The sequence below is a fragment of the Neopelma chrysocephalum genome, unplaced genomic scaffold (genome assembly GCF_003984885.1).
Source record: "Neopelma chrysocephalum unplaced genomic scaffold, ASM398488v2 Primary Assembly neopelma1_59, whole genome shotgun sequence".
Classification (NCBI taxonomy): domain Eukaryota; kingdom Metazoa; phylum Chordata; class Aves; order Passeriformes; family Pipridae; genus Neopelma; species Neopelma chrysocephalum.
The window spans coordinates 29,478,206-29,505,879 of record NW_020897714.1 but is presented as its reverse complement, the minus strand read 5'-3'; the positions used below and the strand labels follow the sequence as shown (position 1 = coordinate 29,505,879).

Genomic DNA, 27,674 nt, shown 5'->3' with positions numbered 1-27,674 from the left:
AAACACTTTTCCAAGAATGGAAGTTGAACTGACTAGCTCCAACCCCACCCCCATTCAGGATTTCTTGAAGAAAAACTGCTTGAAGTTCTGAGATTTCTTCAACCAATCTTTCAGGTATCTGAGGATGATGTTAATTAGGCCCAATTGACTTGAAAATCAGCCTAACTAATGCTATAGTTTGATTCCTCCCATTCTATGCTGAGATCTTAAGCCATTAGAGTTATTTTAATGTCACACTGTCCTTTTTGATTAGAAAACAGCACAAAAAGGCATTCGACACTTTCCCTTTTATGACTATCTGTTGTGAGTCTCCCTGACCATTGAGTACGGAAAAACACACTGAAAATAAAGTCAAATGTATATTTTCAAATCCAAAGATTTTTATATGATTTGATTTGGTTCTCTGGAAAGCTCTGCATTTCCCAATAAAGAGCTTTACAGAGAACTAAATGAAAGATGACTGCAAGGGACTACAAAGGACCAAGTCCACACCTGTGCAAACACAGGCAAGCATATCACTCTGTCCCATCATGAAAGCAGTACATGTTCAGCATGCCTGCTACCACAATTTGGCTTTATGTGCATTAGCAACTGGAGCTTCTCTTTGTCAAATCAGGGATAAGAGGAAGAAGATGTATACCTGGTGCTTCCGTTGTGGGATATGGGCTCTTTTCTTCGTTTTCATTGGGCTGATAATCATCCACATTGATCTGAGAGAAATGGAAAGAGAAGCATCAGAGCCTTTATCAGACAAGGCAGACAGTTTTCATTCTCTCAGAAACCCAAGCTGCTCATGCCATCACTGCACAGAGAGTGCCTGGCTGGCAGCAGACCTTACCTTGGTAGCAGGTGGGGATTCTCCATCAGCAGTGATCGATTTCAGTTCAATTTTCTCCTCCTTTGTCTCTTCCTCCACAGCTGTTTTTTCCATCTCCTGTTTCTTTTCAGGACTTGCAGTTCTAACAATTTCACAAGATAAAAAGCAAAGAGTTACAAAGGTGAAAAGCTTGTTTCCCTTTTAGGGACTTCATGTAATACAGCACACACCATGAGAACAATCAGCTGGCATCTCCATTCTGAGCCAAGTGGCTCCACCTTGTCCTCATCCACAGGCAAAGGCAGAGACTCTGATCTAATTCTGTATAGTGTCCTTTATTTTGTAGCTTTCTCAACGGCATGTGAGTGTGTTTGTGTGTGTGTGTGTGTGTGTGCATGTGAGGGAAGTATGTGCCTGCGTGTTTGTGCACATGCATATTCTAGGTCTGTCAGCAGAGATCTCTTTGTTCACCCAATGACAAAGGCATGGACCATTTTCATCTTTTATCTTCCCCTCAGTTGCCTACAAAGGTTTTGCCCCTCTCTGCACTCCCAGAGAGAGGGAAATCTGCTGAGTAGCACGCAGGATGAAACAGAAAGATCTGCACAAGAGATCCCCTCCAAGCAGCCTGGAAGACAGTGAATGGAAATAACCAGTAAGGAGAGGCTTCCCTGCTGTTGGCAGCTGGGAATGACAGAGAAGCTCCACATCCAGCTCGTGCCTCTTAAGTGTCTGTGGAAACACTAAAAGAACTGGCATGAGAAGAACAGCATGTGGCATCAAAAGAAAAGGAAGCTGCTGAATCTTGTCGTGGGAATGACAGTCTGAAAATACGCTTTGTGGCCCAAAGCAATTGGAAGATAATAGGGAGATTCAAATGGGATTGTAACATTGACACCATTTCACACTCCTTCTCTACTAATGCTCTGAAAGCTCATCAGTCACCCAGACTTCCTTTTCTCTGCTCACATCACTGCAACTGTGGGGACTCCCAGCTCACGGCACTTTCTTGTCTTACAATGTGAATTCCTTTACATAAAAATTTATATATATAATTCCATACATAATTACATTCATCACATATGTATAACCTATATACACACACAGAGAAGATAAACATACATATAACATATACTCACATATATGCATCATATATCTATGTATATGTATCCTGTGTAATTACAGGATATCCTGTGTAATTACATGTGCTATATACACATGAGTGCAGATAGCTGTATGCAAATGGATTTACCTTGCTAGCTTTTTCCTTTCTTTTTCCTCTTCCTCCTCTTTCTGTGCAGATGTTAAACTCTCAGCATCAGCAAGGTTGTCCACAGCAATGGCCAAAAATACATTCAGCAGGATATCTGTTTGTGTGTACTTAAAGAAAACTGGCTTTGAAAACTGCAGGAAAAGATTATACCAAGGGTTTCTTAATTGAAAATTTTTAGCAACCTGTCATCATGTGTCTTGGATTTTCCAAACTTCCATTTCACACAACTGCTCAGGATGTGCATATCCAGCATGCACAAACCTACACCTTCCATCCGCACAGTTAACACACTGTGGGTTTCCAAAATTTTGCAACTGAACGACTGATATAAAACATATCCAGGCTCATATTTTAGTTTCCAACATCCCAAAAGAGTATCACTTTGTGCAACAAATCTCACAGAAGATAAGGGGAGCACTAAATGCTTTGCATCTTTGACAGCTTAGGTCACGTGAATGGATTTTATGTACGGCAAGTATAGCACTCTGATGAGCATTTCTGAGGTTAATTTAGTCTGGACAGTGAAGAGTTGAGTTGACAACTCTGCCATCTCCTAGCAGAGAGTCCATGCATGGCCAGTCATGCCTGTGTAGCTCAAGGGCAAGGAATCACAACTGTTTTCTTGTGTTACGAGTCAGTGTTCAGGTCTTGTGTTACAAATCTGAATATCAGCTTGTTTTATAAATTTCTTGAGCTTAGGTCTTATTACACCATGATAACTTTTAAGCAAACCTCGATTCAAGGCTCAGCCTGGAAACACAGACACCCCCCTCCCTGGGTTCCAAGGTCTAATGGCTCCAAAGTCAGCCAGCATGTAGACTTGGCTCACATTTTCACAAGGAGATCCAAATTGTAGCTTTTTTTTAAGCTGTCAGGAAGATTGCCTACCTTGACCTTCAGATAAGTGGAATTGCACCATCTCACTTTGAAGTGAGGGCATGCAGGTCAACTGAAATGTCAAATAACAGGGTTTGAGAGATCTGAATTATGAACAAAGGCCAGAAGAGTTGGGCTGAGTCCACAAGGTGGCTTTATAGAAGCATCAGTATAAAATGAAATGTCACCTCTGACACAGGAGGGCCATTTATTAGGGAAGCAGAAACTAAACATGGACAAATTTGGAGCAAACTGAGATATGGAACAGAACCACAGCTCTGTGTTATATGCAAATTGCTGTGAAGAGACACTCAGAGCCTAATCATGCAATGTGCTTCGTACCTCCTGGGATATGAACAGTGCCCTCACCTCACCTTGAAGCCAGAGAGAATTCAAGTTACTTAAGACCAGCATAGGCTGGAAGATAACAGAGCACAGGATTTTCTGTTTGAAGAACACACAGATTGCAGCAACTGAAATGGAACATGGGTCCTGTGAGTTTACACATGAATTAATGCATGATCTCACATAAATCAATTATGTCAAACATATGTTACTCTTATTACAGCATTTGTACATAGCATATTGTAGATATATATTTTTATTCCACATAAGGTTTGGATGAAAGCACACGGAATATATTACTAAAAAAGCAATTGAAGCAAAAAATATGCAGTAAGTACAGTAGGAACACACATAGATTAGTTTCTGAAGAAGTCAGGAATGAAAACCTATGACAGAATTAAGGAGAATGAAAAATAAAACCACTAAACATGTGAAAATATAAAATAAAAGCTAGCACGTGGAACTGGCACGTAGCTGGCTCTTACAACTGTCTATATGCCTTAGCACTAGCTAAAATTAAACAAACTTGTTTAACTTCAGGCAGTGTAAAGCCAGAATTCAGACCTAGGGAAAAGGTAAAAATGTGAGATATGAAACTCATTATTTTCTGACATGACAAAGTAAATGGTGGCTTTAAATTCAGCCCCTCTTGCAGAAAAGAGTAGCATCAAAGGATACAGTTTCCACAGATGAAGAGGATGATGAAGTAAATACAGACCAACATTCCTGGAAAAGAGGGGCCGCCATAAGCCATGATCCCATCATACATCACCGAATTCCAGTCCTCCCCAGTCAGGATCTAAATGACACATTCCCACCAATAAGGGATACAGTGTTAGACCACACAGAGAATTTGAAAACCCCATTAACACAAAGATATCTATTGTCCTAAAGAGCACCCCCTCCCCCAGGATGGTTGGAGATTCTGGTTGTGTCCATCTAGAAAATTAAATTAAAAAACGAAAAACAAACCACAGAACAAGGAGCATGCAAAGAAGTCCTGCGTTCAAAGTGTGAAAAAAACCCAAACAGATGTCCCCTTGAAGATGATGGCTGAAGGCAAACGGCTCTCCCACACAACTCTGTTCGAATCTTCCCACTTTTTCCAGGCATTTCCCTCCCACATGTCTGTTGTTTCAGACAGGCTGCACAACCTGTAGCACTGCCCTCAGCACAGCACTCCCTGCCACTTCCCTTCGTTTTGCATGTGAATGAAATCACGATCCTCATGCTCTTGGTGGATCACTCCCAAAACTGCAGTTGGCTTGAGGGCCATTTGATTACTTCTGTGGTGCTGTGAGCAGATTTTTGTTCCCCAGTACAGTGGAGGGGAGAGGACAGTTGGGCTTTGGCTTGCTGCCCTGGGACATGACAATGGCTTTTCTCTTGCCCTACCCTAATAAGACTTGGTGGCCTTGGAACACACAGAGGTTTTATCTTTGGTCCCCACTTTGGGAGGGCATACCCTATGCTGGCAGCACAGTGTGGCACCTTGCTCCTGGAGCTGTTAGTGTGCTGTCCAGTCCTGGGGACTGTCAGGCTGCAGGGGAAGGGTGCAGGACCTGTCTCACCCCACATACACACAAAGTGTTGGCCCCACTGGGACCACTCATGCCCTTACCTGAAACACTGTGAGGAGGGACTGAGGGAAGTTGTCAAATGTACTCCTCCTGGTCTGCATCTCATCAAAGTTAAACTTGCCACCAAAGAGCTGCATCCCCAGGAGCGAGAAGATGATAATGAAGAGGAAGAGAAGCAGCAACAGGGAGGCAATGGAGCGAACTGAGTTCAGGAGTGAAGCCACAAGGTTACTCAGGGAGTTCCAATATCTGGGAGAGAAAATAGAAGCAGTTAAAATTCCCTCAATCTGAGACAGGTGCTCATGGACTGTACAGGATATTGGTTCGGGCTGCCTTCTGCATACAAGCAGGCATTTCCAAACACTCTGTTAAGCAGTGAATCATTGATGTGCTTCCCTAAGATAATGAGACCTACTGCAGCTAATGAGTAATTTTACTACCACACGTGTACATATCCAATTCCCTCCACCCCCCACTCCATACGCACACCCAGAAGATTATTACAGCACTCTCCATCTAAGGCTCTGCACATCTTATATCAATATACAGTGATTAGTTCTTGCTGCTTCAGTGAGTTACATTCTAACCAACCTCATTACAACACTCACAGATGTTATGGCAGCCAGAATACCTCACTCCAGAGAATGGCCTGCAATAACCAACAAGAACAGATGGGGAAACAACTCTTTGGATGCGAATATGAACTTGCCCAAAATCTGGTGTGTGTGAGTATATGCTTGGGCTCACTCACAGAGAGAAGTTGCTGGGCTTTTTGGGATTGAGAGGAATGAGAAAGATATTAATGGTCCTTTTACGTGGACTCTAAAAGAGACTCCAGATCTACATCCATTTGGAAGGGCACACCATCACTGCTTTTCTTTGAGTATCAAACCTACTATCCTTCCTCAAATAGGCTGCAGAACATTTTGAAGGGTTTCATTCAAGAGACAGGATGGCTTAAGAACTGTTCTCCCAGTGTGTTCAGGCTTGTGCCCAGTTCAGAGTCATGTATGATGCAGAGAAAGGATCTTTCTTGCCCTTCTGGTTCCACTTCAGGGTTCAAAGAGATGCCAGCAGCATGATTGCTGCAGCATCTAAGCTTGCTTGTATTCTTTGCCAGTCTGCACGGCAGTCACGAGTCGCAAAGAGGCTTCAGAAAAAATTCCTAAATTTTTTGCCCATGAAGCAATTTCCACTTTGAACTTGCATCTGCTCAACTACTCCTATTCTATTGCTTAGCTGGTCATGGCCTCTTCTCTCTTATGCTTTTAGTGTGGCAGAGCTTTCAGACTGGGCTGAAGATTAGCTGTCATCTTCAAATTGCCTCATTTTGAAGCACATTGCTAGCAAGCTTCAACAGCTTTCACAGGTCAGCAAGCCAGTAATGTTTGCCTGTGATCTCTGGGTCTTCCTCCTACCTCGCCTAGCACCACACTTTGAGATTCCACCATGGCCAATGTCCTCCAGGCCCTCCTCCCAAAGCCCATAACACTGAACATTTCTTTACTGAGAGGACTCTGCATTTCTAACCATATTTACCTTGAAGAAAGAGTTCCACGTAAGAAGGATGGCATACATGTCTAGTGCTCTGGCTCTTTTGAGGAAGCCCGATCCTTCAAAATGTAATTTTTTCTGAAGGTAATCGAACCATTAGAGACAAGAGTTCTTAAAATCCCAGTTAAATTAATATTTTTAAAGTGACAGTGTAAAAAGAATACTTTTCTTGTTCCATGGAAGACAGGACTGCCTGAGCAGCCCAATCACTTTATGAAGGTTAGCAATCAGATCTGCAGAGGGACACTGCCATGTCCTCTGAAGTTCAGCAACTGGTTCATCTCCAAGGACTGAGCTTCAAAGATAACTGTGATGTTTTCCCTCCAGCCCAGTTTCAGCACTTCAGAGAAAACTAGAGTGCTTTAAAGTTTAACTGCAATTAAAGAGATGAGCAACAAAAAACTACAGAGCAAAGGTAAGGGCATGGCAGCTTTTGGGCTCAGTGCCACCAAATATCTGCACGGAATGTGCAATGTAACAGCTCACTGTGTGTGCATTTATGCTTACAGTTCACATACTTTCACACTTTAGAAAGAAGGGAAAGTGACACGGGAAAAGGGAAAAATTAATTTCTGGTGGAAGTCGAATGAATTCAGCATCCTTAAAGCAGAAGTTGATGGCCTCCAGAATATCTCTCCAAGTCCTCCAATGTCAGCCAGGATACACATTTTCTAGGTCTTTCTAGCAGTGCCCTTAAGGAGCATACAGTAAAGCTGCTACACATCTGATCAGTCCCAGTGACTCACATTAAGCTTAAATGCATTGCTATCTCAGCAAACAACTGTGCAGACTTCTATCAGCTCTCCATTTCTTAAAAATGGCTCAATACCTGAGATTCAGATTCTTATGTGACCATCAAACTTAAAGCAATTAACTGAGATGGCCTGGTGATAAGACTAGTGCTGTTTTGTCTGTGTACTGAGTGCTAGCTAGAAATACAGAACCATTAGAAAAGTAAATAAACTGGTTGGGGGTGGACGGGTGGAGAAACAAAAAGAAAAAGGAGAGGATAAGAAAGGCTTGACTTGACTAAGATGTGAAAATAACAATTGCCTTATCTCAGGGTCCTAGAAGCCTGACCTGCAAGTCTGACCTGACGTTACCATCTGTCACATTAGGTGGTTGCAGAACTAACATGAACGCTCCCTCAAAGTGAGATCTGGGATTACTCAATGAAACACGAGATTTTCAAGTCAGCAATGGCTGAAGCCCAGACAAAGAAAAGTCTCTCAATACTTCATCCGCCCCGGTTAATAACTTACTGCAAAGGAAAAACACGGTACTGCTGAATGGAATCGGAACTTTTGGACCAGGCAGCAGATAATGGGAAATATGACAGAAAGCATTGCTGCTGCCTCAGATTTGTAGGGAAATGAATGTGCTTCTTAACAGCCCCCACTTGCAGATCTCAGACCCTTGAGGATGCCAGTGAATGGGGCACTGCAAAACACCAGTGAGCAGGATGTGATTATGATCCCTGTTTCAAAGTGGGGGAATGATGCAGAGAAGTTAAATGGTTTGTTCAACATCTCACACAATAATCAATCACAGAACTGGATTAGAATTTAACACGTTCATTTATTCTCTTCCCTCTCCTCTCTCTCCATTGCCTTCCACAATGTCTTAATGATACTGGCAATCATAGATGCAGAGCTTAAAACAGTAGCAACAGCTGGCAGTCTCATAGTATGAAAGCTTCCCACACTGTTCATCCCATATAAAACTACTTTGAAAGCAGGTACAAAAAAAAGACACCATGTCTCTTCTCCCTACAGTTAACAGTGACATATCTAGTGGCAGGATTAGGTATAAACCATCAACTTTCTGTATGCTGTTGCAAATGATAAGATTTATTTTTTAAATATAAAGGACTATGTGTGGGGTTTATAAAGCAGTAAAGGACTATTTACAATGAGAAAATAATTTGTCTTCTCATAGCAAACAGGGAGATGTTCTGCACAGCACTTTAAAAATTAGGGAGAATAAAACAAACAGATTATATTGTCTACTTGTCTAATGTATTTATAATTTTGGAAGAAATGTTTGCTCTTGAAATTCTAAATGTGGTTTCTAAAATGATGCATTGTTCATCTGATGGTGTCTTTATTTGCTTCTATTCTATTAGGGAGCTATATTTGTGTTTCTCCTAGAATTGTATCATCTTGATGCATACAGAATTTTTTGTGCTTGGTGTTTATCATGGAAAATCCACCCAAATATATGAAGAACAGGCTACCTACTGATATATTCTCACCAGAGTAATTTTCCTGCTTTGTGCCTTTTTAATGCCCTTGATTATCACCATTTTTACCTCTACTGTATGTCCCCCTGTCATTGCTGATGAATATATATTTGACACAAAACACTACCCTATCACCCCTCCTACTCCTCCCACTTTTCTAGTACTGTATCTTTCTGTATTACCTTTGCACCAGTATTGATAATGCCATCAATAAATCATCATTGTATTTAGAGCTGAGTGAATAATGGAAAAATCTGTAATTTACCAGAGAACATCAAGGCAGAAGTTTTGCTTTAGGGCCAGAATATTCTCTCCTGCATTAAGACATGAGTGGGCCTAAAATACTGCTTTGGAGGCTTGTGTTAGGGCTTTCCACATGAGGGTGAACTTCACCCACGGAGGGAAGAAATCATGAAGAAAATTATGAATAATTACAACACAGATAAATTTGAAACTACTGCAACCTACTTGCCAATATTTCAGGAACAGGAAAGAAGGCAAAATCTGATTAATATATTATGCATTATGAATTGTTCCTCATCTCTGTGTTTTACACATAGACCCATGCACAAATTGCAGGAGACATATTCCAGGTAACATTTGTTTCCATGAAAAATTGTATTTTAATTGTGTTGCAGAATGAAGGCAAATATAACTAGTCCTACTGCTGGTTGGTTCCATCATTACATCTCTTCCAGAAGCTTTAGGAATATTTGAGTACTTCAACAGCTCAAAGCATTAATGATATTCTCTCAGTGTTTGCCTTTCTATTAAAGAATTCTCTCAGTTAGCTTATATATTTTGTGTAGGAGTGGAGAAATGTCTTGAAAAAACAATGACCTCTCCAGGATGCTATGTTGAAGCTTATGCTTTTATAGCTATTGGTATGTTGCCCTGGGTGTATCTGATTACCCAATGCCTGAAACAGCTCCTGGTTTCCTCAGAAACCAGGCCTGGGACTTGGTGATGATAGCTTTCAGACCCAAAGATCCAGGAAAAACAGTCAGCAGACCAGAGATCCCCACTATTTCTGAAAGAGCAAAGATGCCTTTCTGGCTGGAAACTCTTGTTAGCTGGAACGTTTTCCCCTCTTCTATAAACACGAGTCTAAACAGACTACTTTTTTTTCCCCCCTATTCTAATAGTTGTAGGCTTGCTTTGGCCTCTCTCTCTGAGACTGTAAACTGATTTTCTGTCTCCGTCATCTGACCCTGAAAACCATAACCATCCATCCTACCAGAGAGCTGAGGCTCAGAAGCTTTAAGGGTAAATCTTTTATGATGAACAAGTCCAAGTCTGTTGTTTTTTTCTGCCTCTCAGCTCTGCCATCTTGACTGTCTTCCAGTTTTGGCCTTGTTTTCCTCATGTGCTGCGTGTTTTTATCTCAAATTTGTCAGATGTTTCCTTTGGAGAGGTGTGTTACAGCAATTTTAGGGACATTTCCATAGCTGAGCATGCAGAAAACTCACTCTTTCACCACCTCAGTCAAGCTTTTTAGAAGGTGCTGACTGGTGCCCACATGGGAAAAGGCAGACCTTGTGCTAGTGGGGGTAAGCACTTGGGTAAAATTAGTTGCAAGAGTTCCCATCTGGTTAAGTTTGGAGCTGATCTCTCCTACAACCTCCCCTCAAGCTGAAAAAGCCCTGCCAAACCAAGCTGGTGTTTTTGGAGGTACCTGACTCAGGAAGTAGTGCCTGTTTACTACTCATGTATTAAATGTGCCTTTATGCAGAGGGACAGGAGAAAGAATGAAAAGGAAAAAGATGGGATACTGGAATCTGGAAGAAGTCTGGCTTGTTCGTAAAGCTGCTGCTTCATGATGGACTCCTTTGAAGGGGAATAGCTGGCAACATCCTTCGCCTATAGCTGCTGGTGTTGACACAATCTCCCGCTCAGGCCACTGTTGAGTCTACTGGAGTTGGCATGGGCTCCTCAGTCAAATGTTGTTTTAGCTCAAGGAAGTTTTTCAGGCTCCTCTCTGTCCCCAGAAAGCATCAGAGAAGGTCACAAGGCTATCTGCTGTTTTAGTTTTACTTTGACTTTTGCAGGGAACCATAAGAGCCCAATCTCAGCTTGCATTACCATTCCAGGTTTCAGTTTAACAATTTGCATGGTATCAAGTGTCTCCAGCTCCCTATGCCAGGCTCCTCACCAATCCTTCTCATTCACATCAGGGATATCCAGTCTGTACAGTCCTCCCCATCCCATTACAGATGGCAGAAGATAAGGACTGTTAACCTACACTCTCACTACCCAATTAGTGGTAGAAAAAGTGAAAAACACCAGGGATGTGAGTGACTTGTACCTATATATGTTGTGCACTGAGCAGTAGCCCTCCTTCAGTCCCAAAGAAGCAATAAAGTACCTTGTGATTTTAAATATTCTTAGGAGTCGAACACATCTCAAAACCGAAATGCCCAGCGGTGACATGATCTTTGTCTCAACCAGGATCGTTTCCAGGATTCCTCCGCACACAATGAAACAGTCAAAGCGGTTGAAGAGGGACACAAAATAGGCCTGGAGACCAAGGCTGTACATCTTCAGCAGCATCTCTGCCGTGAAAAGAGCTAGCAGCACCTTATTGGCAGTGTCTCATGAAAAACAAAAAGGAACAGATTAAGGAAACTTAGTCAAAAGATCACCACAATTAATCATCGGCCTTTGCTAAGAAACCTCTTTGGGGATCAGTCTTAAAAGTTAACTTCATTTAATCTTAGTTCAAAGAATGAGCTTCAAAAGCGTGGGCATCTCATTCACAGAAGTGTTTTACCAGGATGGTTACAGCAATTCTTATGTATTGCACATCCAGCTGCAATGTATTACACAACCACACAACGTCCAATGGCAGGGACATGCCCTCCTGTGCACAACCTCCCATCACACTTGTCATCTGCAGGGGAGAGTGGGAACAGAAGAGTTGCTGTGCTACCTACTGTTGCTTAATTAAGCCTTTCAGCTGCTCTCACCTCCAGAGAGAATTCAACTGTTCTGCAGACAGGAGAACTTTACATATCACTCTTCATCACCTCCCTAATAATTAGAAATTATCATAAATGCCATTTCAGGGAAAACCTTGGAGAACGTGAGGCTCTCAGTAGCTATCCATTAATTGGTAATCCAGTTGCAAATATATATTTAGCATAAATTCCTGGTTTCACTTATACCCAAGGAAACACTGCTTTGGCTGGAAACAAGGTACTTACATTTTTCCTAAAACTTCTCCCATTGTAGGCAGGGATGTTTATTGTATTATTTAAGATTCTCCTTTTACATCGTGTGATTTAATGCACCAGCTCCTCTCTCCGCTCCCTTTTTTGACACTGACCGTAATAAACAGAACCATCAGCTTCTCCTCACCTTGGACCTCCGTGAGCCAGTCTGGCTGGTTGTAGTGTTCAGAGGCAATGGTGAGGGTGTTGAGGAACACAAGGAAGATCACCAACCAATAGAAAACATTGGACTTGACAGCGGCACGGCACTTTCTTCTGCAGAATCGATTCCATCGGCGCCAGTAGCGACTTGAAATATTGAAAAAGGAAAAGTTCTTTTCAGATAGGGACCCATAGGCTATTGCAATTCTCTGCCCAGAGAGACTCTAGTCTTGATTTATTGTTCAAGAGAGGTAGAGAAAAACTTTAAAGTTCACCCTGAGAAACATTCTCTCATTCTCATCTGAGTCGACAGTTGTGATCATCCTTCCTTTATCTACAGGAATAAAGTTGGTCCTAAACCAATTTGCAACATCTTCAAGCAATATCTTAATCTGATTAAGACATCCACTGCAGATACCCTGAGAGGTTTTTTTAGCCCAGTTCCCACAAAAATAATCATTCTCCTTGTATTTGATGCTTGTAGCCTGCAATGGGACCTTGCCCAGCCTCAGGATAGTCACTGAAAAGATATCCACTATGCCACACGAACCTTTGTATTACGTCTTTGGAGAGGTGAGGTCAAATAAAATCCATGTAACATTTCCAACATTCAGCAATGTTCAGGAGTAATCCCAATGCAAGGCCTAATTTACAACAAACCCCCAAAACTTAGGGGACCTCAGCATCTCACCTTCATGCCTGGAACTAAGGGTACCATTTGCTAATCAACAGACTTTTTAAAGTTTGCCTTCCATGAACACATCCCCTTGTGTCACTGATTTCTGAGGGTAATTACTAACCACAGAAGATATTTAAAGCTAATTACACACCTCCTACTCTTCAGAATTTAACTTGCATAGCAACCAGTTTCCAGGCAACACTTGCCACTGTATAATAAATCTAATAGTTTTATATAGATAATATATACATATTTGTGAGTGTGTCTCTGAAGGGACATACACACACACAACATTACAGAGAGAAAGAACTTTTCTTGTCTATTTTTCTCTTGTGTATTATTTTCAGTGATAAACTATGGCCCTACTTGAGGTCAGGATTCAGCATCTCTATGAACTAACGCCAGGCAATGTGAACACAATGCGAACGAGAATGTTGCAGCAACATTTTAACAGGTAATCCAATCTGGAGTGTTTCATCTGTGCAATTTATAAAGGCACCCAGACTAGCTATCACAAGCATTCAAAAAGGGTTGTGTGTTTTGCAGTAGATTTGGGAAAAGAAAAGATCTTCCCAACTTCCAAAATAGGCACAACGCTTAGACAATATTGTTGTCATTAAATCCTTAGGAATCCCACACACTTTAGTGTGTACTTGTGCACAAATGTGCATGCACATGAAAATGTATGGTGCTTTTTTGTGCTCACACCTACACTCTTTACACAGGGATGCATAAAGGCAGGATGTGCACATATGTGCATCCCGAAATGTTTATTACTGTTTGTTATTTAGGTAGCTGAAGGACACAGTTACTCATTACAGTTATACAGAAAGTTAACCTAGTTTTAGGGTTTTTTTAGTTTATTTTAGCTTTTTATAAAACTGACTTTGAATTCAGGGTTATGGAGGCAGCTAAGCTCCTACCAAAAAGGTAGAAATGGACTTTAACAACCAAGTTTCATGAGTTCAGTCAGCCTTTCCAATGCAAACCCCCTTGGGACTGCTTCACTTTTTCAAAAGCTGTAAGTCAACAGAAAAACAAACAAAACCAGAAAAACTCACCGTGTCCCAGGGTGAAGGGGAGAACTTCACAAATAAGATGCAAACCTCATCAGTTGAAATATTTACAATCAAGCAAAGTAGAGGAGTGCAACAAAGTGTAAGAAAGAGAGCCTTGAGCTGCTGACAGGGTTGATGTTGATGGATGCAGTATAATTATGTGGTTGAATTTTACTTCTGATACTGTGTTTTATGGTTTGAGATACGTAGGTAGCAATCAGATAGGTATTTCTGAGTGGAATAATGCAAGTAGTCCCTGTGCCTTATTTCAGTATAAAACTAAGAAGAACAATCTTGATTTTTGACTAAATCTAACATGTTTGGCAGTATCTCCTAGAATCACCACTGCATCCTAGAGTTGCTGGACTAAATCACTTCACAAAGTAAGGAACAAAACCAGCAGAAAGGAGGAAAAGCAAAAATCAGTTTTACTTACCTAAATTTTGATTTTGAGATCCGATGCCTGAAAGACAAGAATTGCCATTAAAGTCTCTGAAGCTGTCTCATACCTCCCAGGCTTTTGTGAAAACAGTAATAGAAAGAAACAAAGTTAAGCTGAATTAATCTTTTAATCAATGCTGTTTTCCTCTTGAGTCTGCTGTAAGTCAGGGTAGGCACTGGGCATGGCTAGAATTCCCCGATACAGAAATTTTGGGTTTTTTTGGTGGGAGTCACGAAGCAGGAGTCATGCCATGATGGAATTCTATCGCCTATAGATATCAGTGAACTAGTTTTTCTCCTGGGTAAAAGGCTGGCCTAAGGCAAGGGGCACTCTACTACTGCTAACAAATTAATTTCTCAAGTATCACCCCTTATTTTTTTTTTCTTTTTTAGTCACTATTTTTTAATATATTAAAATATGTATGACTTGATACAGACAGACTTGTTGCTTTCACACATCACCTATCACTTCAGGATATATAAGCACATTATGAAACCATAATAACGGAGAAAATAATGCTTTCTTTTTTTTCAGCAATTGAAGGAAAAACAGTGCATAATGGATATTTTCAAACTTAGATATCAACTCTTATTTGTCTTTGTTATCTATGTAAATTGCTTTGCATTCAAAAAGGTCTGTAAAATAACAGATTCTGTTGCTACCAATGAAATTTTCAGAATTAAGCACTCCTGAAAATTTGGCCATGTTCCCATGTGTTTAAATATGTAATTTCGTGCATTTGGGTTTATTCATCTAAATAATCCCAATAACCTTTTATGAGAAGTCACAGGCAAAGCTAGAAATAGACCCCAATACTCTAACCACAACCTTGCTCCGCTTGACACACGTCCTGTAAGGCCTTTGAACTCTTTGGCTGTCTTTTGGTACGTCCATAATGATGCACAGAAAGAAATAAATGTGCAAATAAATACAAATAAATACAAAGACACAAGTCAGAGGTGATTTGGGAAGCTGCAAAATCTACTACCAATATCAGAAGAAATGAGAGTCTGGGGAGTGACTACGAACTAGATATTTCTGCTGCGTTGAAATGATAGGAAAGTGATTCATTGTTGACAACAGTTAGCAAAGGTCTTACTGTACTGCCTTAAAATTGGATTCACTATTAGTAGACATGGGACAATGTGATTCTCAAAGCATCTAACACTACTTCCTGTAGCAGCCTTAAAAATGGTCAGTCCCTGCTTGAGAACACCAGTTACTGACAAGTAATCAGTGATGGGTCAGGTTCCTTACGTGGAAGAGGTTTGAGTGATAGGAACATTTCACCAGCAGATGGTCCAAGACAAAAAAAAAAAAAAAAAAAAAAAAAAAAAGCCTTTGCACTGAATACATCATTCCTGCTGTGTCACAGGCAGCTTGTCTAGGCCACCTACTAGGCAGCAGTGTGGTTATAGACACACACAAGACTCTTGATAGAGAAGAAGTAATGCACTGGAGGAACAGAATGCTAAATTATGCTGCATAGACAAAGCAAGCTTTAAGAAAGATGCCGAGTGAAGCACCTACAAAGCACATCCTTAAAGCTATCCCACTTCTCACTGAGAACTCTGGTTTGATAAGCACTACCTACAAACTGTAATGGATCAGATTTACAGGCAACAGGAAAGAACGCTCATACAAAGACAGGGGAAATGAAGAGACGAAAAAAATCACAATGAAGGAGAAAGGTGGGCACCGGAAAGGAGGTGGTAAGGATTTTGATAGGAAAAGTTTGGCGGGGGTGGGAAGAGAGAGAGAGAAAGAGAAAGAGAGAGAGATGCATTAGCGAACCTGCCTGGTGGAAGGGGAAGGATAGGGAGTGTGAAGTCCTCTGGTGACCTCTCTGGTTAATAGTTTCTAAGTGAGGCAGCTCTGTGGCATTTTAAGGAATCATTTATTTAAGCAAAAGAGATGCAGCAGGTGTAGTACTCATCATGCATGTGATAATTATATCTTTGAACATTATGAGCAGCAGCCAACTGCATTCAGTGCTCCCACAGGTTAGCTACAGCCTTCGTTCCCCCCCTCCACCTTTCTTTGCTGCTATGGCAGAAGGCTTTATCACATGTGGGTGTGCTGTATATATAGAACAGGACAAGGAAGGAGGATTAGATTTATATTTAGAGGTAGAATCTGAGAGTGAAATGGAAATTTGGAAACAAACTCTATAATAACTGATTCTGAAAACATTATGCACGAATCTGAAACACGTTTTTCAAAGGACTGTTATGATCAAGATTGCTTATCAGAACCATGGACACCAATGTCCTATTAAAAAATGCTTTTATGGCATCACTAGTCATATAGCTGTCAAATAGTCTCAATTTGGGGCCTTGCCACAGTGTCTTTGTGACACTCCAAACTGACACTTGGCAGGAGTTTAGGGTGGACCAGATTTTCTGCTGAGTTTAAATATGCATCTCTTGCATCCCTGGTATTCTGGGAGCTTTATGCCATTGGGAGAAAGAGAGTGTCTCCATTTGTGTCAAACTATGGAATGTCTTGAGAAACTATTGTTTAAAATCATGGTACAGGAGCCTGTATAAAAAGCACTTCAGATCACTACTAAGCATTTTTATCTTAGGAGCCACATAACTCAGGTTGTCTTTTAGAAAGAGAAACACAAAAATCAGATCTCTACTGTGTGACAAGCTATTTTTAAAATTCTCTAAAACTCTTCTAATCTTGCACATTTACATACCACACACAGATAAGACACTGAAATTTAAAGATTTTTTTATCAACCTAAACCTCTGGATAATCTGCATAACTCAAATGTAGTGAGATACCCCACATTCTCAGAGATAAGAGTCTTCATTTCCATGTTCGTGGTGGACACCAGAGAAGGCACTTGTGAAGGATGTGACACTTCTGTATAACAGGGATTAAGGACTGTGTAATTGCATACACAACAAACAATTCTGGAAAAATCTGAGTGTGGATGTTACTAAACATGACCATAAAATTATCTGACGTACTGGTCACAGCTACTTTTATGTTATATGATTCCACTTAGAGGCAACTATCTTCATGAGGACTCATTAGTAAAAGCTCTCAGAAAGGCAGTAACACAGACATGGACTTTACTGTGCCTCTGGGCTACACACAACTTCAGGGAACATTCAAAGAGCTTCACTGGGCATATCTTACAGATTTTAGAACTGTGAGAACACAGTCACGGTGTGACATTGATTTTGTTTTGGTGCAATATGGTGCATTCATGCAGTTACTGGTCAAGCAGCACAACATTTTTCCCTCTCTCTATTCCTGCCGATGACATTTCTTTGCTTCTGAAGAGAAAATGTCCACCCTAAGGTCCTTTTTTCACATATTACTGGGGTAAAAGCATATAGTGATACAACATATTCAGGAATGTAAGCTGCATACATGCAGTCTGCAGCCTAATAAAGTGTTAGGGCTGAGTTCTGCCCTCAGCTGAGTTTCTGCGATTCACAAAAAAGCAATGGGCCTCCATCCTGCCTCTGCACAACACAATTAACACTGGGGAGCTGCACAGGAACTTGCAATGACCATTTCCACTGGATGAAGAATGCTGACCTGATGGGAGCAATGCTGGTTTAAACAGATGGTTCTTGGCCTGCTGGTTTTAAGAGGTGGTTGTTGACCAGCAGAAGTAAGAATCTACAGAACATCCTTAAGAAAATTGGATCTGTCTAGCTTAAAATTGAGCTGATTTGCTATTCAACAGGCTTTCTTACAGGCTAGGAAAATAGGCCAGCACTTTGGTATCTGGTAAATAACGTTGCTCTCCCTGTGGCAAGTCACAGGCAAGTCCTCACACAGAGTCCAAAGGAGGAAGATAACTCCTCTTCCACAAGGGCATGCTACTGTCCTTTAGACACATACCTAGAGCTGACTGTGAATATTAAAAGCACCTTGCTCATAATAAATTGGAGAGCAGTGCTGAGACTGACACATAAGGATTGATCCCGTGTGTTTTCCCGCTGAAGTCAGCAGTGGTTTCAGAGCTTTTGGCAGACTTTTTTTACCACTGCTCCTGATGTGATGGGGACTTTGGTCCCATCATACCACAAGGAGTCTATCTTCTCATGAAGAGAAAACCAGCAGCAACTACATCAAACCTGTAAGCAAACTGACTCTTTTGCCTTTACCACTGGCTCCTATGCTGATGATTGCAAGAACTGCATAGGAATATTTTCCCAGCCAGAAATGCATGAAGGGAAAAATCCCTGACCATTCAGCTGCCAGGGAAAGCTTCCATTACTCATAATATTTTCAGGACATACGGTTTTCAGTTGGAAAGCCAGTGTATGTAGCTCATTTTGGTTTATCCTTTTTTATTGTTTGAACTACATTTGGTGGAAAAGCAATTGAACTGTCCCCCAAATGTATGGAAATCCTGGCCAAGGTGAAAATGCCAAGTGGCTTATTGTTTCAATGAAAGCAGATAATTTTAAGCCCTCTTTCCCTTTGAGCTCAAGTGCTTCACTTTTCTATTGAAGCTCTATGGAACATTAGTTTCCACAAAGGTCTTTTTTTTAATCTAATACATATGTATAAAAGCAAGCTCTATTGTGGCACTGCAGATCTGTATGGTTGTATTAGAAAATTAACATTCTGCTTGTATTGGAAGATTATATATGCTGACACCCTGTGCAGAACTGATTACTTCTGATTATGAGCAATAGCCTGTCCTTAGGAATCTAAGTCCTGCACAGCAGTAACCACAGAGGCTCAGGGAAATTACTGGCTATTGGGAAGCGCTGGGTATAAGGATATCCAGTAAACAGAAACCCACTGCTCCCAGCTCTGGGTTTATCCCACTGATGCCTGCTGCAGAGGAAAAGTGTTTCTTTGTACCCTGAGGCAACAGGTTATTAAAGCTGTGACACATCAGAAATAAGATACGTTCCACTTCCAAGTGTTGTCCTTGAGGATAAAAGCTGTTGTGTTCCTACCTCAGGGCAAATGTCAGAGCAATACAAGGCAATACCATAACAGGGATAATACACTGTGAAAGTTGTGGGATGCTTTTTAGTGTCCTGTGGAAACCTGCAAAACCATTTTCAGATTCCAGTGCCTGATGAAGTTTATACTATACTTCCCCTAGGAAGGGAACTGCTCTGTGCCACAGCACTCCTGTTGCCAGCAGAATTACACCAGGAATGAATATGAATGAAGTTGGTTTTTTTTCGTTTTGTTTAAGTTCTGAAAGATTGGATTTACACAACAAGCAAAGAGAGATTAGATGTTAGATTCCTCCTGAAACTCCTTCAGCTGGTTTGAATACTGGCATTGCTCCAGACAGCACAGCTGATGGAGGCAGTTTCTATAGTATGGATACTATAGAAATAAAAGCTTCTTTGAGACAATTCAGCAGGAGATAGCTTGTGTTTGAAAGGTACTCTCCTGATCTCACATAGCATATGTCTCTGTGGAGCTGAAAAAGGCTGTCAGGGAAGATCTCCTTTTCCAAAAGGCACGTTTGAGCCTGGCTTCTCAAGCAGATCTTTCTGTCATTCACAGGCACAGTTTTTCAAAGCTCTGTAGATTTTTAAAAGAACAGAAAGAACAGCCAGTAATTCTAAATTCTCTTCAATGAAAAAGTTTTCCCTTTAGTCTCCTGAGCATTTTTATTCCTTTTATCGTGAGTGCATTTGGATGGCAAGCTCAGCCTATAACTGGGGTGGTGGTGCTGGGGTGGTTAAATGCCCTAGGCAGCTTGATGTCACTAAATAAATAAATATATTGCCTTTGACTTGAAATCTCCACCTTGCTTCAGTCATGTCTGGCTGCAGTTTGCCCAGTGCAGCCTCTGCCCCCTGGGAAGAAGTGTTTTAATAGCAAAGCAATGGGGACTCATGGCCACTGGGTGATTTTAGAAAACTAGTAAAAACCAAGACTCACGTGCAATACATGAAACTCAACAATCGAACAAAAAACTTGGCTACATTTCAACTGTAAAAACAGAGGGCAGATGACTGCTCAAAAGTCCTGGCCTAATCTTCAACTACAGTAAATCAGAATGGCATGAGTATAACTATTAATGCTTACTCAACATCTCTAGTACTTGATGAGGAACTTTTTGGAAAAGCTGAACTGAATTCCCACATGAATTTTCACTATTCCTGAACACTGGGCCAAATTCTGATTCTTAGTCAGGTTCCAATAAAAGAAAACACTCATTCAGATAAATTCTTGCTTAAATGTTATATGTTCCAGCAGGAATCTTGGCCTATGAGGTGTTTAAAAGAGGGGTCAGTGAGAAGAGTACTTAATACCAGGAAAAAGCCAGGAAAGCTGGTTTCTCTCTCTGCCTAAGAGTGTGACACAGTAACAAAAGAAACTAGAAAGGATTCCAAACCTCAGCATCAAAGGCAGATCTGAATTTACCCACAGCTAAGGAATTTGTAGCTTCACAAAGCTTGAAACAAACATTTTACAAATGCAGGACGTACTGGTAAAATTTGTCTCTCACCCCAGAATTTCAAATACAATGATATAACCATTCATTTTCATGGATGAAGGAGCCTATCCATCTCCTAGAGATGAAAAGCAATCTGAGCGAGGCCTTGGGGATCCCAACTGTCCTTGGGTAAAGAGTAAAAAAATCCTTCTCAATAACAGACTTCAATTCTCCTACTATACATCATCCATTTTCAAATGAAGTGAAAAGTGGTAAGGAAACTGTTTATCTCTCTGAATCTTGCTTGTCCTGCTCTGGTGAAACATTAGACCCTGCTTTAACATTTATAACTTAAGAAGAAGAAATGAAGCTCAGTTTTCCTGTAATTTTCCTATGCCTTCTTCCTTAAAACCTGTTGGACGTAGCCATCCCTGCTCCTAATGCCAAATCTGAGGACTGCCATTCTCCTGTGAGCACGCTGGGCTGTTTTAAGCAAACTCCATTCTAAGTCATGATTACATTTAGAGTTGGGTTTAACTTTGGCTCTCCTGGCCACATTCCAGCTAGGATAATTATGTTCTGCTTGCCAAAATTCCCCATGCAGTTTCAGTGCAGAACAAGCTATCCCTCACACATCTCCTTACACACTTGTGCCTGCTGTTTTTAAACACCTGTCACATTTTACCCTGAAAGTGGCTGAAGTCTAATGCTGTGAAAACAATCCCTGCATTTACAGTTCATAAAGTGCTTTAGGATCCTTTGGGATTAAGAACATGGAATGCAAGAACAAATGAATGCAAGCTGTAATATTAAAAATATACGAAACCTTCTAGTAGCTGTTGCCATTGTTTTTGGCACTGCATCCTCCCTCCATGAGGGACTTTAACTACCCTGACAGATGTTTGAAAAGCAACACAGCAAAGCACAAACAGTCCAGGAGGTTTCTGGAAAGCATTGATGACAACTTTCTGACACAGGTAGTGGAGGATCCCACAAGGAATGGTGTGCTGCTTGACCTAACACTACCAAACAGGGAAGGCCTTGTTGAAGATGTGAAGATGTGCAGCCCTGGCTGCAGTGACCATGAGATTGTAGAGTTCAGTATCAGGCAAAGAGGAAGCAGGACAGCAAGTAAAAGTGTAACCATGGACTTCAGAAGAGCTGACTTTGGCCTTTTTAGGGATCTTCTCAGAAGAATCCCCTGGGAAAAGTTCCTCCAGGGAAGAGGTGTTAAGGAGAGTTGGCTGATATTCAAGGATAATTTCCTCCAGGCTCAAGAACAATGCATCCTGATGAGCAAGAAATCAGGTAAAGGGGGCAAGAGACCTCCGTGGATGAACAAGGAACTCCTGTCATTACTGAAGCAGGGAACACACAGGAGATGGAAGCAGGGTCAGGCCACTTGGAACGAATATAGAGAGGTTGTCAGAGTAAGTAGAAATGAGACGAGGAAGGTCAAGGACCATCTAAAATTAAATATGGCAAAGAATGTCAAGGACAAGAAGAAAGGCTTCTTCAAATACATCTATAACAGAAGGAAAACTAAGGATAATGTGGGCCTGTTACTAAATGGAGGGGGGGCTCTGGTAACAGATGGTGCAAAGAAGGCAGAATTACTGAAAGTCTTTTTTTCATTGGTCTTTACAGACAAAGTCAGCCCTCAGGAATCTCTGACCCAGGAGACCAAGGTAAAGAGGTGCTGGAAGACTTTTCCTTGCCCAAGGAGGACTGGGTCAGAGAACAGCTAGGCAAACCTGACATCCAAAAGGCCATGGGCCCTGATGGAATGCATCCATGAGAGAGCTGATGGACACCATAGCGAGGCTGCTAACGATCATCTTTCAAGATCTTCAAGATATTCAGGAGCTGTCTGGACACAATCCTGTGCCACGTGTTCTGGGATGGCCCTGCTTGAGCTGGAGGTTGGACCAGATGACCCACTGTGGTCCCTTCCAACCTTATCCATTCTGTGATTCTTTGAACCACAGCTGCAGAATAGAGATGGTTCTTCAAACTGAATCCAGCTGGAAGAAGTGATCACATATCCACCTGATTCTTCCTGTAATGCACATGAGCACAAGCAACTTGCTGGGTTGCCAAAGAAAGGGCTACAACTCCCTCAGTGCTGTGAATAGATCTAGCCTAGTTCCTTCAGAAAAGTGTTCATAATCTAAACTGAAGGACTCAGCAGGTTCACAAAAGCAGGCAGGTGAAAGAAAGCTATCACAAATAATTTCTCTTAGGGTTTGTAAGTAGCTGGCTGACTCTTCAAGGAAAGTAGATTGAATTTATAACATATTCCAGGTATCACATCTTTTAATGTAGATAAGATCTCCTCCTCTTCAGTTTGTAGAGGAGAGGGCCAAGGGTATGTGTGGGAGATACAATCAAGGTTTACAAGGTTATGAAAGTGATAGATAAGCTGCATGTGGAACAGTTGATCACCAAATATCACAATATTAGAAGGAGAGGACATTGACTGAAAGTAGTGATAGATCATATTAAAACAGATAGGAGAAAGTTCTTGTCTACACAGCAGGGAGTGAACATTTGAAACTTGTTGCCACAGGAGACTGTGAAGGCAGACAGCCTTAGTCAGACAAATCCATGGACAGGTCTACAGAGGCAAAAAGCAGAAATGTGCCCGGTAATATCTCTAATTCAATAAGCATAAGTTTGGGAGCAGTAAAAGGAGATTGGAAAGCAGGAAATACCAAGGCTCAAGCACTTGCCCTCCTGTCAGAACCTGAACACTGGGTCAACTGGTCAACAGGTATGACAAAATAAAGCATTTCTTATTCACTTATGATGAGCATTTGAGCATCACCAAAGAGCTCAAGGTAGGCCCAAGGACAGGACAGAGCCTCAAAATACTCCAGCATGGTCCAAGCTATAGCAGAGGTATGCTTAACACCCTTTTCGAGGAAATTTGGAGGGACTAACATATTGCCCCCACAGCATAAAGTCCACTCTTGTTTAGTCATACAAAAGGGAATATAGGACTCCTCTTGCCTATTCTTTCTCTCTGTGTTGGTAAAAAATACACCACATAATATGGTATTTCATAACCACTATCTCACACATTCTTGAGCACCCTCTTTAACTACAATGGTGCAATTTCAAGGAGGCATTAATCCCTCCTAACTGATGTATTTCTTTGTCACTGCAGTATTCTGTGCAGCATTTGAAGGGTGTAATGCAGTCTGTCAGATGGGAATTTTCATCAGTGTATTTCTATTACAAGACACTGTAAAGTGTACAAGAATCGTTAGAAAAATCGAAATAGGTCAATCATTTCTACTCTTTGGTCTACATATACTGGGTTTCATTATCCATCACCTAAGAGGAATTTTAAAATAAGAACACTGTTAGCCATCAGTTTCTCTTTTAGCTATTATGCAAAACCAGATCTGCTTATCCTGGGCATCCTGTGCTTTATTTAAATCTATGTAAACCCAGTGGCTCTTCGCTAATGTCCAGATTGAGTTTACACTGCAATTAAGATAAGAACCTAGATCAATAGATCTTCTGCAGCCTCTCCTTTCACCCACAGTGGGGTTTTCTTCCTCTTAAAAAGCCTGACATTTGCCCTGGTTTCAACCCACGAGTCCAGCCCAAGCCCTGATGCAGATGTCCGTGTGTGTACTCACGCCAGCCTAGCGCCGCAGTTTTCGCCTTCCATATCCGCTCCAGGGACGTTGTCTGTGTTCACGGACTCGGTCTCACTGGTGGGCATGCTCACTGTAAGAGTCAAAGGGAAGAAAAAAGAGAGGGTTGGCCATTAGAACCTGGCACATCTCTTAGTGAGCCGCATGAGTGAAGGAACTGGCTTAATGAAAAGACCCTCAGCTGCAGCTCCTGAGGATTAAGCAATTTACTGAGCAAGTCTTGTGCCTCCCTGTACAGACCAGGCTGGGCAGGTAGACTTCAGGAACGTACACAGGTTGCTCAAATGCTAAAGTGAAGGGAAGAAGCAGCTGCTCTCTTTCTTTCAGAGTCAGTTCCTGGAAATTTTATGAATGAGAACCATTGAAAAGCAGATGACCCCAACAAGAAGTTTCTTTTTAATTCAACAGAACACTTTAAAAACGAGCCTCTTTACCTGCAGTAGCCCAACCACCTCACTGCCCTCCCCAATTTTTTGTGCAACGATTGAATACAAATAAAAGGTACCAGGATTGACATGTATGCAGATAAAAAGCTTCTGTTGGCCTGATAGCAAATACCCCATAAATAATACTGATGTATTTTGTATACTGTGTATCTGTCACATCAATGTGTTTCAACCTCACAATTATAAACTGGACCTATAGGTATAAGAGAGAAATTCAGACTGTCTGACCCACTCAGATACTACCAGCAAAGCAGCCAATGAATATGGACTATGGTGGAGATTTCACATTGGCACTCACCATCGAAGAACTGGACAGAATCTCCTAGGCTTTTACAGAAGTATCATGGAACAAACATCAACTGAAAGCAACCTTAGGTGTGAACCCATCTCATATGGATTCAAGAACCTGTCACATTTTCTATCTGTTATCAAATCTCAACATTTGATTTGTTTCTATAGATCATAAAAAAAAAAGGAAGAAAAACCACTTCACCAGTTGTTCGTGGCCCCTATATGAGCTCTAATAACTCCTTAATATATAATAATTCAACATAAGTTAGGAAAATAGATAGGATTTAATAGGTGTTCTCTTTCCTCCTCCCCTCTTTTCAAATACACAAAACAATTGAAAAAATTATACTTGGTGGTGTTAAACAGATCTCCCAGAAACCTGGTAGAACTTCAGAACATGACCTGTATTATCAATTGGATATATATATATCAGATGAGACTTGAGAGCATGCACTACTAGCTGGTGGAGAAACTTCTAATAGCCTGTAAGAATATGTAACTCAGTACTAAGAATACACCTGTTTGTGGGCTGTCAGTAAGAAAGGAGACAATTAAAAGGAATGGGTTCTGTATTTCAATTGGGCAGATGCTCAGAGGGCCATGGGACCAGGTCATCTTTCAGGGGCTAGAGAGATATCAGAAGGTTCTTCCAAAAGTATTCTGGGTTCTTGCTTTGAAAGCTTTATGGCAGAAATGTCCCTCAAAATGAACTGTCTTTCCTTCATTCCATCACGAAAATTCATGTACCTAAAACACACATCTGGGAAATTTAAAGTTCTTTTGTTGTGTTCTTAGGAAAATATGAAATAATGGACCCTCTAGCACTCTCGACAGAACTATGGAATATTGTACTCTGATGGTGCCTTTTCCTTTTACGAAGACAGATGTTTTAATAATCTTGTTTATTTGGAAAGATAAATTAAGGATAAACTGAATTAATATTCTGTTGTATATGAAACAGTCAAGTAAGCTGTAAGAAAAAAACCAACGTTCATAATTAAAATTTTTGTCTAGACTAAGCCCTGCAGGCAAAAATCCCAAAATACTGATATTTTGCAAGTCATTTTTGAAGATGAGGTAAAGCACTTTCAAGACATATTTGAGCTTATTTGCAAATGGAAAACAATTTTCAAGACATTAGCAAGAGACTGATTTGCAGAGCAGCTTGTTATCTTGAGTGCATGAAGAGGACATTGCACAAACAATAGAAGAAGCAAGGCACGTACATGCAGAAGAATACAAAGCTGTATTACATGCCAGTCTGCACTGAGCTATACAGACACACATACACACAGATATACACAGTGGGGACATAGAGTGCAGTGCAACATTACCATGGGTTTCTGTAGAGTGACTAAACCAAGCAAACTTTCCTTTCTTCTCATCAGGCAAACCAGCTGGAGTGCTTCCTTTCACAGACAAGATGGTCAGTGTCAAGTACCAGGAACAAGACATCAATAGAGAACATGCAGCCAGTGACAGGCAAAAGAAAAAGACAAGGAACTCAGCTTACACATGATATCCACTTCTGTCTGAAAACTTCATCATGTGAATTAAAAGTACAAAATGTAAAACAAAGGTATACAGAGGTATGAAATAGCACTAGCAGATCCTCAGAGGATAACTCGTACTCGATCTATGCTCTTTTTTATGTCTGGCTTCTGAGAACATGAAGTTGATGAATATAAGGTTATTGGTCAGATCCTTTTTTCAGTGATGTCAATGGCAAAACTCTCTTTGTTTGACTGTCTGACCTACTGAAAAATTGATGAGATTAAGGCAATGGCAGTGTCCCCAGGTTATCCTCTGACCCTTTGGGTCATAATCTGAAATAGCCTATATTTGAATGAGGTTCATCAGCTTTCTTCCTAAACTGCTCCAGTATCTAGAGACTCTTTCAAAACTGTCAGAACTGCTAAAGGAAAGTTGTAAGGGTGATCACATTTCTCTGTCTTTCCTCATCTCCAGAGATAACAACATTCATTGAGCACTCAGACACACACTGCCCTACCAAAACTAGGATACCCCCTGGACTACGACTCACGATTTCCATTTGAGTTTATATTTGGCATTTGCCCCCGATGTCATCCTGTTCCTTGGGTTTTTGTGGTACTACTTAATGTTGATCCTTTGCCTGTGATGCACAGAGGTCCTCAGCACACACAGATCAGAGATGCACGCACAGAGACATCCGAGATTGTACTTCACACTTCCCTGATGTTACTGCTGTGGAAAGTCAAACTCAAGTACAGTGAGAGATGCAGGTGCAGTGGTACATGGGCTGAAGAGATCCCATGGATCAGCGTGCAGTCATCAGTTCACAAGCACTTAATACACTGCACTGATGGAAAACGTTAAGGACAATAAGACGTATTAAGATGGTGTGAAGTATTAGAGGAAGATAAAGGTCAGAACAGACAGGAGATTAGGACTACATTCCCCAATGCAGAATGCTCTCAGCAGCACAATCACTTGCTTTACCTGGCACCTCACAACACCTTCAATACCAGGGGATAATCAGGTGTGCAGATGCTGTGAGGTTCATTCAGGCCAGTTAACTAACCTGAAAATGGAAGATGCTGCAGAAGAGTTGTGTATAAACTGGAGCTGAATACGAGAGGAAGTACCAAATACTGCCCAG

At 41.1% G+C, this 27,674-nt stretch overlaps 1 protein-coding gene across 15 annotated transcripts in view; it reads right to left on the bottom strand.

Annotated features, from left to right (window-relative positions):
- CACNA1C (calcium voltage-gated channel subunit alpha1 C) overlaps positions 1-27,674 on the bottom strand; it is a 433,748-nt gene that overhangs the window by 99,367 nt on the left and 306,707 nt on the right. For 9 of the 15 annotated variants that reach the window (XM_027680722.1, XM_027680736.1, XM_027680724.1 and 6 more), the window contains exons 10-19: positions 26,368-26,442; positions 24,279-24,369; positions 14,232-14,258; positions 12,045-12,205; positions 11,053-11,278; positions 4,933-5,140; positions 3,990-4,110; positions 2,070-2,184; positions 839-959; positions 641-710 (exon numbers count right to left, since the gene is read on the bottom strand). In XM_027680722.1, the coding sequence (XP_027536523.1) occupies positions 641-710; positions 839-959; positions 2,070-2,184; positions 3,990-4,110; positions 4,933-5,140; positions 11,053-11,278; positions 12,045-12,205; positions 14,232-14,258; positions 24,279-24,369; positions 26,368-26,442 (1,215 nt within the window). The remainder of the gene's footprint in view (positions 1-640; positions 711-838; positions 960-2,069; positions 2,185-3,989; positions 4,111-4,932; positions 5,141-11,052; positions 11,279-12,044; positions 12,206-14,231; positions 14,259-24,278; positions 24,370-26,367; positions 26,443-27,674) is intronic. The other 6 variants (XM_027680729.1, XM_027680730.1, XM_027680732.1 and 3 more) reach the window with 1 other exon arrangement.